Raw genomic sequence first — 14,936 nt, forward strand, 5'->3', positions numbered from 1 at the left:
TTGGCAGCAGCAAAACAGTGAGCAGACGTCCCCTTTTTATCTATATAAGCTATTACATTATTTTATCCATCTCCTGTTATTATCTTAGCTGTATGTAAAACCCCTCCATGTAGACTATATGTCCATCATGGAAGATAAACCATGTAGACTATATGTCCATCATGGAACATAACCCCTCCATGTAGACTATATGTCCATCAGGGAACATAAACCATGTAGACTATATGTCCATCATGGAACATAAACCATGTAGACTATATGCCATCATGGAACATAAACCATGTAGACTATATGTCCATCATGGGACATAACCCCTCCATGTAGACTATATGCCATCATGGAACATAAACCATGTAGACTATATGTCCATCATGGAACATAAACCATATAGACTATATGTCCATCATGGAACATAAACCATATAGACTATATGTCCATCATGGAACATAAACCATGTAGACTATATGTCCATCATGGGACATAACCCCTCCATGTAGACTATATGCCATCATGGAACATAAACCATGTAGACTATATGTCCATCATGGAACATAAACCATATAGACTATATGTCCATCATGGAACATAAACCATGTAGACTATATGTCCATCATGGAACATAAACCATGTAGACTATATGTCCATCATGGAACATAAACCATGTAGACTATATGTCCATCATGGGACATAAACCATGTAGACTATATGTCCATCATGGAACATAAACCATGTAGACTATATGTCCATCATGGAACATAAACCATGTAGACTATATGTCCATCATGGAACATAAACCATGTAGACTATATGTCCATCATGGAACATAAACCATGTAGACTATATGTCCATCATGGAACATAAACCATGTAGACTATATGTCCATCATGGGACATAAACCATGTAGACTATATGTCCATCATGGAACATAAACCATGTAGACTATATGTCCATCATGGAACATAAACCATGTAGACTATATGTCCATCATGGAACATAAACCATGTAGACTATATGTCCATCATGGAACATAAACCATGTAGACTATATGTCCACCATGGAACATAAACCATGTAGACTATATGTCCACCATGGAACATAAACCATGTAGACTATATGTCTAAGCCTAAACCAGATGGGATGGTGTATCGCTGCAGAATGCTGTGGGAGCCATGCTGGTTAAGTATGCCTTGAATTATAAATATATCACTGACAGTGTCACCAGCAAAGCACCCCGACACCATCACACCTCCTCCTCCATGCTTCACGATGGAACCACACATGTGGAGATCATCCGTTCACCTACTCTGCGTCTTACAAAGACACAGCGGTTGGAACCAAAAATCTCTCATTTGGACTCATCAGACCAAAGGACAGATTTCCACCGGTCTAATGTCCATTGCTCGTGTTTCTTCCTCCAAGCAAGTCTCTTCTTCTTATTGGTGTCCTTTAGTAGTGATTTCTTTGCAGCAATTCGACCATGAAGGCCTGATTCACGCAGTTTCCTGTGAAGCATTTATTTGGGCTGCAATTTCTGAGGCTGGTAACTCCAATGAACTTATCCTCTGCAGCAGAGGTAACTCTGGGTCTTCCATTCCTGTGGCAGTCCTCATGAGAGTCAGTTTCATCATAGCGCTTGATGGTTTTTGCGACGGCACTTGAAGAAACTTTCAAAGTTCTTGAAATGTTCCAGATTGATTGACCTTCATGTCTTAAAGTAATGATGAACTTTCGTTTCTCTTTGCTTATTTGAGCTGTTCTTGCCATAATATGGACTTTGGGCTATCTTCTGTATACAGCGCAACTGATTGGCTCAAACGCATTAAGAAGGAAAGAAATTCTACAAATTGACTTTTAACAAGGCACACCTGTTAATTGAAATGCATTCCAGGTGACTACCTCATGAAGCTGGTTGAGAGAATGCTAAGCATGTGCCAAGCTGTCATGAAGGCAAAGGGTGGCTACTTTGAAGAATCTCAAATATAAAATATATTTTGATTTGTTGAACATTGTTTTGGTTACTACATGATTCCGTATGCGTTATTTCAAAGTTTTGATGTCTTCACTATTATTCTACAATGTAGAAAATAGTTATCTTTATCCTGGACCTGACATATTTTTTAAATGTTTGTTTGTTTGTTGTTAATCTCCAGGTGGTTACGCACTATATCGGTCATATTATTTCTGAACAAGCAGGACATGTTGGCTGAGAAAGTATTAGCTGGGAAATCCAAAATTGAAGACTACTTCCCTGAATATTCTCGCTACACCATACCACATGAAGGTAGGCAGTCTACTACACCATACCACATGAAGGTAGGCAGCCTACAGTACTACACCATACCACATGAAGGTAGGCAGTCTACTACACCATACCACATGAAGGTAGGCAGTCTACTACACCATACCACATGAAGGTAGGCAGCCTACAGTACTACACCATACCACATGAAGGTAGGCAGTCTACTACACCATACCACATGAAGGTAGGCAGCCTACAGTACTACACCATACCACATGAAGGTAGGCAGCCTACAGTACTACACCATACCACATGAAGGTAGGCAGTACTACAGTACTACACCATACCACATGAAGGTAGGCAGTCTACTACACCATACCACATGAAGGTAGGCAGCCTACTACACCATACCACATGAAGGTAGGCAGTCTACTACACCATACCACATGAAGGTAGGCAGCCTACAGTACTACACCATACCACATGAAGGTAGGCAGTCTGCAGTACTACACCATACCACATGAAGGTAGGCAGCCTACAGTACTCCACCATACCAGATGAAGGTAGGCAGCCTACAGTACTACACCATACCAGATGAAGGTAGGCAGCCTACAGTACTACACCATACCACATGAAGGTAGGCAGTCTACAGTACTACACCATACCACATGAAGGTAGGCAGCCTACAGTACTACACCATACCAAATGAAGGTAGGCAGCCTACAGTACTACACCATACCACATGAAGGTAGGCAGTACTACAGTACTACACCATACCACATGAAGGTAGGCAGTCTACTACACCATACCACATGAAGGTAGGCAGCCTACAGTACTACACCATACCACATGAAGGTAGGCAGTCTACTACACCATACCACATGAAGGTAGGCAGCCTACAGTACTACACCATACCACATGAAGGTAGGCAGTCTGCAGTACTACACCATACCACATGAAGGTAGGCAGCCTACAGTACTACACCATACCAGATGAAGGTAGGCAGTACTACAGTACTACACCATACCAAATGAAGGTAGGCAGCCTACAGTACTACACCATACCAAATGAAGGTAGGCAGTCTACAGTACTACAACATACCACATGAAGGTAGGCAGCCTACAGTACTACACCATACCAGATGAAGGTAGGCAGTCTACAGTACTACACCATACCACATGAAGGTAGGCAGCCTACAGTACTACACCATACCACATGAAGGTAGGCAGCCTACAGTACTACACCATACCAGATGAAGGTAGGCAGCCTACAGTACTACACCATACCAGATGAAGGTAGGCAGTACTACAGTACTACACCATACAAGATGAAGGTAGGCAGTACTACACCATACCAAATGAAGGTAGGCAGTCTACAGTACTACACCATACCAAATGAAGGTAGGCAGCCTACAGTACTACACCATACCAAATGAAGGTAGGCAGTCTACAGTACTACACCATACCACATGAAGGTAGGCAGTCTACAGTACTACACCATACCAAATGAAGGTAGGCAGTCTACAGTACTACACCATGCCTACAGTACTACACCATACCAGATGAAGGTAGGCAGTCTACAGTACTACACCATACCACATGAAGGTAGGCAGCCTACAGTACTACACCATACCACATGAAGGTAGGCAGCCTACAGTACTACACCATACCAGATGAAGGTAGGCAGCCTACAGTACTACACCATACCAGATGAAGGTAGGCAGTCTACAGTACTACACCATACCAGATGAAGGTAGGCAGTACTACAGTACTACACCATACCAGATGAAGGTAGGCAGTACTACACCATACCACATGAAGGTAGGCAGCCTACAGTACTACACCATACCAGATGAAGGTAGGCAGCCTACAGTACTACACCATACCAAATGAAGGTAGGAAGTCTGCAGTACTACACCATACCACATGAAGGTAGACAGCCTACAGTACTACACCATACCACATGAAGGTAGGCAGCCTACAGTACTACACCATACCACATGAAGGTAGGCAGTACTACACCATACCAGATGAAGGTAGGCAGGCTACAGTACTACACCATACCACATGAACGTAGGCAGTCTACAGTACTACACCATACCACATGAAGGTAGGCAGTACTACACCATACCAGATGAACGTAGGCAGTCTACAGTACTACACCATACCACATGAAGGTAGGCAGCCTACAGTACTACACCATACCACATGAAGGTAGGCAGCCTACAGTACTACACCATACCAGATGAAGGTAGGCAGCCTACAGTACTACACCATACCACATGAAGGTAGGCAGCCTACTACACCATACCACATGAAGGTAGGCATCCTACAGTACTACACCATACCAAATGAAGGTAGGCACCACACCTCACCTCACCACAACACCCCTCACCAACCCACCACACAACCCCTCACTACACCATACCACACCTACCTCACCCCCCCTCACCACAGCTCACCTCACCACCACACCACAAAATGCTCACTACACCATGCTAACTACACCATACCTCACCATGCTAACTACACCATACCTCACCATGCTCACTACACCATACCTCACCATGCTCACTACACCATACCTCACCATGCTCACTACACCATACCTCACCATGCTCACTACACCACACCATGCTCACCACACCACACCATGCTCACTACACCACACCATGCTCACTACACCATACCTCACCATGCTCACTACACCACACCATGCTCACTACACCATACCACACCATGCTCACTACACCATACCACACCATGCTCACTACACCACACCATGCTCACTACACCATACCATGCTCACTACACCATACCACACCATGCTCATTACACCACACCATGCTCACTACACCATACCACATCATGCTCACTACACCACACCATGCTCACTACACCACACCACACCATGCTCACTACACCGCACCTCACCATGCTCACTACACCATACCTCACCATGCTCACTACACCATACCACACCATGCTCACTACACCATACCACACCATGCTCACTACACCACACCACACCATGCTCACTACACCACACCATGCTCACTACACCATACCACACCATGCTCACTACACCATACCACACCATGCTCACTACACCACACCACACCATGCTCACTACACCGCACCTCACCATGCTCACTACACCATACCTCACCATGCTCACTACACCACACCACACCATGCTCACTACACCATACCTCACCATGCTCACTACACCATACCACACCATGCTCACTACACCACACCATGCTCACTACACCATACCACACCATGCTCACTACACCATACCACACCATGCTCACTACACCATACCACACCATGCTCACTACACCACACCACACCATGCTCACTACACCATACCACACCATGCTCACTACACCGCACCTCACCATGCTCACTACACCATACATCACCATGCTCACTACACCACACCACACCATGCTCACTACACCACACCATGCTCACTACACCACACCACACCATGCTCACTACACCATACCACACCATGCTCACTACACCACACCACACCATGCTCACTACACCCACACCATGCTCACTACACCACACCACACCATGCTCACTACACCATACCACACCATGCTTACTACACCACACCACACCATGCTCACTACACCATACCACACCATGCTCACTACACCACACCACACCATGCTCACTACACCTCACCATGCTCACTACACCATACATCACCATGCTCACTACACCACACCACACCATGCTCACTACACCACACCATGCTCACTACACCACACCTCACCATGCTCACTACACCACACCACACCATGCTCACTACACCACACCACACCATGCTCACTACACCACACCACACCATGCTCACTACACCGCACCTCACCATGCTCACTACACCATACCTCACCATGCTCACTACACCATACCTCACCATGCTCACTACTCCATACCACACCATGCTCACTACACCACACCATGCTCACTGCACCACACCACACCATGCCCACTACACCATACCACACCATGCTCACTACACCACACCATGCTCACTGCACCACACCACGCTCACTACACCATACCACACCATGCTCACTACACCATACCACACCATGCTCACTACACCATACCACACCATGCTCACTACACCACACCACACCATGCTCACTACACCATACCACACCATGCTCACTGCACCGCACCTCACCATGCTCACTACACCATACATCACCATGCTCACTACACCACACCACACCATGCTCACTACACCACACCACACCATGCTCACTACACCACACCACACCATGCTCACTACACCACACCATGCTCACTGCACCACACCACACCATGCTCACTACACCATACCACACCATGCTCACTACACCACACCATGCTCACTGCACCACACCACGCTCACTACACCATACCACACCATGCTCACTACACCACACCACACCATGCTCACTACACCATACCACACCATGCTCACTACACCACACCACACCATGCTCACTACACCATACCACACCATGCTCACTGCACCGCACCTCACCATGCTCACTACACCACACCATGCTCACTACACCATACCACACCATGCTCACTACACCACACCATGCTCACTACACCATACATCACCATGCTCACTACACCATACCACACCATGCTCACTACACCACACCATGCTCACTACACCATACCACACCATGCTCACTACACCACACCATGCTCACTACACCATACATCACCATGCTCACTACACCACACCATGCTCACTACACCACACCATGCTCACTACACCATACCACACCATGCTCACTACACCACACCATGCTCACTACACCACACCATGCTCACTACACCATACCACACCATGCTCACTACACCACACCACCCCATGCTCACTACACCACACCACCCCATGCTCACTACACCATACCGTGTTCACTACACCGTACCATGCTCACCATACCACACCATACTACATCACACCATACCCCACCATACCGAATTAAGGTATGTACCTATTTGAACTAAAGTTTGAACTCATTGGATGTCCTCTCGTTTTTATCAGGCAGTTGAACCTGAAGTGTGTTTCTGTCTGTTACAGCGACTCCTGAACCTGGTGAAGACCCCAAAGTGACTAGAGCTAAGTTTTTCATCCGAGACGAGTTCCTGGTAACTATTCAGTATTACTAATTCATATTTAAACCTACAATCTGAGATTTAGAAAACAAAAACCAAATTGGCTGCCGTTTTGTTCAAAATGTCCAAACATTAATGTAATGTACCAATCACAGACTGTAGCTTTAAAAAGTCCCCTTTTAGCACCTGTTTTAATACTCTTGTTGGTAACCCTGGTCTGATGTAATCAAACATGCCCTGTGACCTCTCCCCTCCTCAGAGGATCAGCACAGCCAGTGGAGATGGCCGACACTACTGCTACCCCCACTTCACCTGCGCTGTGGACACGGAGAACATCAGGAGGGTCTTCAACGACTGTCGGGATATTATTCAGAGGATGCATCTGAGGCAGTACGAACTCTTGTGAAGGGACGGACAGACAGACACACACCCATCAAGCCTGCTGGGGCTTTATCCAACCATTTTGCATCCTCAACCCCAAAAAACTGCCCTGCCCCCTCCTAACACCACCCTCTGTCCCGTCCCTCCCTGATGGGGACTACAAAGTACTACTGAGGTGTCGTCCTCTTCCTCTTGTTGGGAGACTGAGGTGTCGTCCTCTTCCTCTTGTTGGGAGACTGAGGTGTCATCCTCTTCCTCTTGTTGGGAGACTGAGGTGTCGTCCTCTTCCTCTAGTTGGGAGACTGAGGTGTCATCCTCTTCCTCTTGTTGGGAGACTGAGGTGTCGTCCTCTTCCTCTTGTTGGGAGACTGAGGTGTCATCCTCTTCCTCTTGTTGGGAGACTGAGGTGTCATCCTCTTCCTCTAGTTGGGAGACTGAGGTGTCGTCCTCTTCCTCTTGTTGGGAGACTGAGGTGTCGTCTTCTTCCTCTAGTTGGGAGACTGAGGTGTCGTCCTCTTCCTCTAGTTGGGAGACTGAGGTGTCATCCTCTTCCTCTAGTTGGGAGACTGAGGTGTCATCCTCTTCCTCTTGTTGGGAGACTGAGGTGTCGTCCTCTTCCTCTTGTTGGGAGACTGAGGTGTCGTCCTCTTCCTCTAGTTGGGAGACTGAGGTGTCGTCCTCTTCCTCTAGTTGGGAGACTGAGGTGTCATCCTCTTCCTCTTGTTGGGAGACTGAGGTGTCGTCCTCTTCCTCTAGTTGGGAGACTGAGGTGTCGTCCTCTTCCTCTTGTTGGGAGACTGAGGTGTCGTCTGGCTGGCTGGCTGGGCGGGAGGTGGTGGTGTGTACTGGACTGACTGGCTGGCTGGCTGGCTGGCTGGCATGTGGTGGTGTGTACTGGACTGGTTGGCTGGCTGGGCGGGTGGGTGGTGTGGTGTGTGGATCAATGTGTGTGTGTCACCTGCCAGCCAACTAATCACGTCCGAAGAAAGAGTGATAACGGACAGAGCGATGGAGAGAGGGAGGAAGAAGAGGAGGAAGACAAACGAGGAAGAAGAACAGAAAATGCACTTTGCTTAATGCACACAGGTTGTTTAATACCTTTTTTGTTGAGGAAGTATAAACACAATGTAGCATTACAGTATTTAATACTCTGTATTACACAGTAGCAGTGTTGCAGGTCGACTGGGGGATGGAGAGACTCAGGCCTCCTGTTGTTTGAGGCCCTAAAGGACTGATACAGAGCAGGGGAAGAGACAGAGAGAGGAGAGGGGGGGGAGAGACTCAGGCCTCCTGTTGTTTGAGGCCCTAAAGGACTGATACAGAGCAGGGGGAGAGACAGAGAGAGGAGAGGGGGGGAGAGACTCAGGCCTCCTGTTGTTTGAGGCCCTAAAGGACCGATACAGAGCAGGGGGAGAGACAGAGAGAGGAGAGGGATGGAGAGACTCAGGGCTCCTGTTGTTTGAGGCCCTAAAGGACTGATACAGAGCAGGGGGAGAGACAGAGAGAGGAGAGGGATGGAGAGACTCAGGCCTCCTGTTGTTTGAGGCCCTAAAGGACCGATACAGAGCAGGGGGAGAGACAGAGAGAGGAGAGGGGGGGAGAGACTCAGGCCTCCTGTTGTTTGAGGACCTAAAGGACCGATACAGAGCAGGGGGAGAGACAGAGAGAGGAGAGGGATGGAGAGACTCAGGCCTCCTGTTGTTTGAGGCCCTAAAGGACCGATACAGAGCAGGGGGAGAGACAGAGAGAGGAGAGGGGGGGAGAGACTCAGGCCTCCTGTTGTTTGAGGACCTAAAGGACCGATACAGAGCAGGGGGAGAGACAGAGAGAGGAGAGGGATGGAGAGACTCAGGCCTCCTGTTGTTTGAGGCCCTGAGAGGCAGGAAGGAAACGATGGAATGAACAAAGGAATGAACAGATGAATGAAGAAAGGAATGGGACTAATCCCTCTGCAACTTATCTCCCGTCGCTGCTTTCTGCCTGGCGTGAAGCCGTCCTAGAAGGAACAACTAACCGACACGTTGACTGACTGGTCTGTCAGCAACAACAACAATCATTTTAGCTTGGAACATCTATGCCAGAGGGGGGACGGAGGGGCGGGGGACAGACAGAGGGGCGGGGGACAGACAGAGGGGCGGACGGGAGGGGCGGGGGACAGACAGAGGGGCGGGCGGAGACAGACAGAGGGGCGGACGGGAGGGGCGGGGGACAGACAGAGGGGCGGGCGGAGACAGACAGAGGGGCGGGGGACAGACAGAGGGGGAACGGGAGGGGGACAGACAGAGGAGCGGGGGACAGACAGAGGGGCGGGGGACAGACAGAGGGGCGGACGGGAGGGGCGGGGGACAGACAGAGGGGCGGGGGACAGACAGAGGGGCGGACGGGAGGGGCGGGGGACAGACAGAGGGGCGGGGGACAGACGGGAGGGGCGGGCGGAGACAGACAGAGGGGCGGGGACAGAATTTATTCCTTTAATTTTTTTTGTTAGTTTAAAAACTTGTACTGAGCTGAACAAGGCTTCTTGATTTATCCTGTACAGATTGTAAAATGTAATATTCTTTTGTAAAACTAAAAATAAATCTACTTGTAGATGTTTGTGCCTTGATTATGGCTGTACCTGTACATTGAGCTGGGACGTATGTTATCTGACCCCTTGACCTGCGCTGGACAGCTTGATGTCAACAACTCTGTCTATAGAAGCACATGCAGCGGTGACAGATCAGACTGGTGACACGACTCTCTGACTGTGGTGTTGTAGAGACACGACTCTCTGACTGTGGTGTTGTAGAGACACGACTCTCTGACTGCGGTGTTGTAGAGACACGACTCTCTGACTGTGGTGTTGGAGAGACACGACTCTCTGACTGCGGTGACACGACTCTCTGACTGCGGTGTTGTAGAGACACGACTCTCTGACTGTGGTGTTGTAGAGACACGACTCTCTGACTGTGGTGTTGTAGAGACACGACTCTCTGACTGTGGTGTTGTAGAGACACGACTCTCTGACTGCGGTGTTGTAGAGACACGACTCTCTGACTGTGGTGTTGTAGAGACACGACTCTCTGACTGCGGTGTTGTAGAGACACGACTCTCTGACTGTGGTGTTGTAGAGACACGACTCTCTGACTGTGGTGTTGTAGAGACACGACTCTCTGACTGTGGTGTTGTAGAGACACGACTCTCTGACTGCGGTGTTGTAGAGACACGACTCTCTGACTGTGGTGACACGACTCTCTGACTGTGGTGTTGTAGAGACACGACTCTCTGACTGTGGTGTTGTAGAGACACGACTCTCTGACTGCGGTGTTGTAGAGACACGACTCTCTGACTGCGGTGTTGTAGAGACACGACTCTCTGACTGTGGTGTTGTAGAGACACGACTCTCTGACTGTGGTGTTGTAGAGACACGACTCTCTGACTGTGGTGTTGTAGAGACACGAGTCTCTGACTGTGGTGTTGTAGAGACACGACTCTCTGACTGTGGTGTTGTAGAGACACGACTCTCTGACTGTGGTGTTGTAGAGACACGACTCTCTGACTGTGGTGTTGTAGAGACACGACTCTCTGACTGTGGTGTTGTAGAGACACGACTCTCTGACTGCGGTGTTGTAGAGACACGACTCTCTGACTGTGGTGTTGTAGAGACACGACTCTCTGACTGTGGTGTTGTAGAGACACGACTCTCTGACTGTGGTGTTGTAGAGACACGACTCTCTGACTGCGGTGTTGTAGAGACACGACTCTCTGACTGTGGTGTTGTAGAGACACGACTCTCTGACTGTGGTGTTGTAGAGACACGACTCTCTGACTGTGGTGACACGACTCTCTGACTGTGGTGTTGTAGAGACACGACTCTCTGACTGTGGTGTTGTAGAGACACGACTCTCTGACTGTGGTGTTGTAGAGACACGACTCTCTGACTGTGGTGTTGTAGAGACACGACTCTCTGACTGTGGTGTTGTAGAGACACGACTCTCTGACTGTGGTGACACGACTCTCTGACTGTGGTGTTGTAGAGACACGACTCTCTGACTGTGGTGTTGTAGAGACACGACTCTCTGACTGTGGTGTTGTAGAGACACGACTCTCTGACTGTGGTGTTGTAGAGACACGACTCTCTGACTGTGGTGTTGTAGAGACACGACTCTCTGACTGCGGTGTTGTAGAGACACGACTCTCTGACTGTGGTGTTGTAGAGACACGACTCTCTGACTGTGGTGTTGTAGAGACACGACTCTCTGACTGTGGTGACACGACTCTCTGACTGTGGTGTTGTAGAGACACGACTCTCTGACTGTGGTGTTGTAGAGACACGACTCTCTGACTGTGGTGTTGTAGAGACACGACTCTCTGACTGTGGTGTTGTAGAGACACGACTCTCTGACTGTGGTGTTGTAGAGACACGACTCTCTGACTGTGGTGACACGACTCTCTGACTGTGGTGTTGTAGAGACACGACTCTCTGACTGCGGTGTTGTAGAGACACGACTCTCTGACTGTGGTGTTGTAGAGACACGACTCTCTGACTGTGGTGTTGTAGAGACACGACTCTCTGACTGCGGTGTTGTAGAGACACGACTCTCTGACTGCGGTGTTGTAGAGACACGACTCTCTGACTGTGGTGTTGTAGAGACACGACTCTCTGACTGTGGTGTTGTAGAGACACGACTCTCTGACTGTGGTGTTGTAGAGACACGACTCTCTGACTGTGGTGTTGTAGAGACACGACTCTCTGACTGCGGTGTTGTAGAGACACGACTCTCTGACTGTGGTGTTGTAGAGACACGACTCTCTGACTGTGGTGTTGTAGAGACACGACTCTCTGACTGTGGTGTTGTAGAGACACGACTCTCTGACTGTGGTGTTGTAGAGACACGACTCTCTGACTGTGGTGTTGTAGAGACACGACTCTCTGACTGCGGTGTTGTAGAGACACGACTCTCTGACTGCGGTGTTGTAGAGACACGACTCTCTGACTGTGGTGTTGTAGAGACACGACTCTCTGACTGCGGTGTTGTAGAGACACAACTTTCTCTTTACAGGGTTTCTGCTTTATAATAAAAAGGAAATGCTGTTTTTAGCAAAACAAATAAAAAATAGAACCCTGAATATATTATATATATATATATATTATATATATTATAACCCTAACCCTGAATATATTATGCAAAGGAACCGCCGACCTGCGAGGAGAAGATGAGACATTGCAGCGAATGAACGTCATGACTTGCATCCCTGTTGGCACTGTAATTGACCCTTATAGGCAGCCTATTGGCACTGTAATTGACCCTTATAGGCAGCCTATTGGCACTGTAATTGACCCTTATAGGCAGCCTATTGGCACTGTAATTGACCCTTATAGGCAGCCTATTGGCACTGTAATTGACGCCTTATTGGCAGCCTATTGGCACTGTAATTGACCCTTATTGGCAGCCTATTGGCACTGTAATTGACCCTTATTGGCACTAATTAAATCCTGTCGGCAGCCTATTCCCTATATACTTTTGGCCGGGGCCCAAACGGGCCCTATAGCACTACACAGGGAGTAGGCTACCATTTGGGACACACACCACATGCCTTTTCCCTCCCATTTCGTCTAACCTTCTTCCACAGCTTTAAAGGAGAAACACATTGACAGTAGAAAGTGTCCACATTTTAATCTGGATGTTGCTTTTTTTGAATAGGAGCCCAACTCTTTTTCGATATGATGAATGTCTGAGAATCTGTGTGTGTGTGTGAATAGACTCACAGAGTTGTATTGTGTGAATGATGATGATGATGATGATGATGGAGAGCGAGTGTGTACTGTACGTTGGAGTGTTTTACCTTTTATACATGGATGTACAGGTCTATATAAATATATATGTACAAAGTGTATGTGTGTACCTAGGAGGTGTACATGGTCAATATTTATACATTACATACATAGTATATACACTGAGTGGACAAACCATTAGGAACACCTGCTCGTTCCATGACAGACTGACCAGGTGAATCCAGGTGAAAGTTATGATCCCTTATTGATGTCACCTGTTAAATCCACTTCAATCAGTGTAGATGAAGGGGGAGACAGGTTAAAGAAGGATTTATAAGCCTTGAGACAATTGAGACATGGATTGTGTATCATTCAGAGGGTGAATGGACAAGACAAAAGACTTCAGTGCCTTTGAGCAGGTTATGGTAGTAGGTGCCAGGCGCACCTGTTTGTGTCAAGAAGTGCAACGCTGCTGGGTTTTTCACACGCAACAGTTTCCTGTGTATCCAGAATGTTCCACCAGCCAAAGGACATCCAGCCAACTTGACAACTGTGGGAAGCATTGGAGTCGACATGGACCAGCATCCCTGTGGAGTCGACATGGACCAGCATCCCTGTGGAGTCAACATGGGCCAGCATCCCTGTGGAAACGTTTTCGACACCTTGTAGAGTCCCATGTCCCGACGAAGTGAGGCTGTTCTGAGGGTAAAAAGGGAGGGATGCAACTCAATATTATGAAGGTGTTCCTAATGTTTTGTACATTGAGTGTAAGTCAGCATGTTAAGGAATGGAGAGAGAGGAGGAAGGATGTGAAGAATCCTGATGCGTTCTGACATGGGTCAGCCAGACTGTCAGCAGCACCCAACAAGACAAGGTCATCACAAATGGGACCCTATTCCCTACATAGTGCACTACTTTAGACCGGCACCCTATTCCCTACATAGTGCACTACTTTAGACCAGAGCCCTATAGAACCCTATTCCCTAAATAGTGCACTACTTTAGACCAGAGCCCTATATAACCCTATTCCCTATATAGTGCACTACTTTAGACCAGAGTCCTATGGAACCCTATTCCCTATATAGTGTACTACTTTAGACCAGAGACCTATGGGTCCCTATTCCCTACATAGTGCACTACTTTAGACCAGAACCCTATTCCCTATATAGTGCACTACTTTAGACCAGAACCCTATTCCCTATATAGTGCACTACTTTAGACCAGGGCCCTATGGCACCCTATTCCCTACATAGCGCACTTCTTTAGACCAGGGCCCTATGGCACCCTACTCCCTACATAGTGCACTACTTTAGACCAGGGCCCTATGGGTTCAGCCAGTGTTCATGTGTGACTGTTTCTGTAGTGGGTTATGTTGTATTTCTGCTGTGGTTTAGGTTGAAGCAACTAACGCCTT

The 14,936-nt window shown here is 48.1% G+C and overlaps 1 protein-coding gene across 5 annotated transcripts in view; it reads left to right on the forward strand.

The window, feature by feature from the left end:
• LOC139550098 (guanine nucleotide-binding protein G(s) subunit alpha-like) overlaps nucleotides 1-8,797 on the forward strand; it is a 191,250-nt gene extending 182,453 nt beyond the window's left edge. For all 5 annotated transcript variants that reach the window (XM_071360727.1, XM_071360728.1, XM_071360729.1 and 2 more), the window contains 3 exons: nucleotides 2,151-2,281; nucleotides 7,352-7,419; nucleotides 7,646-8,797. In XM_071360727.1, coding sequence (XP_071216828.1) covers nucleotides 2,151-2,281; nucleotides 7,352-7,419; nucleotides 7,646-7,792 — 346 coding nt within the window. In that variant the 3' untranslated portion in view covers nucleotides 7,793-8,797. The remainder of the gene's footprint in view (nucleotides 1-2,150; nucleotides 2,282-7,351; nucleotides 7,420-7,645) is intronic.
• Nucleotides 8,798-14,936: the final 6,139 nt, after the last annotated feature.

This window comes from Salvelinus alpinus, chromosome 23 (genome assembly GCF_045679555.1).
Source record: "Salvelinus alpinus chromosome 23, SLU_Salpinus.1, whole genome shotgun sequence".
NCBI classification, from domain to species: Eukaryota; Metazoa; Chordata; class Actinopteri; order Salmoniformes; family Salmonidae; genus Salvelinus; species Salvelinus alpinus.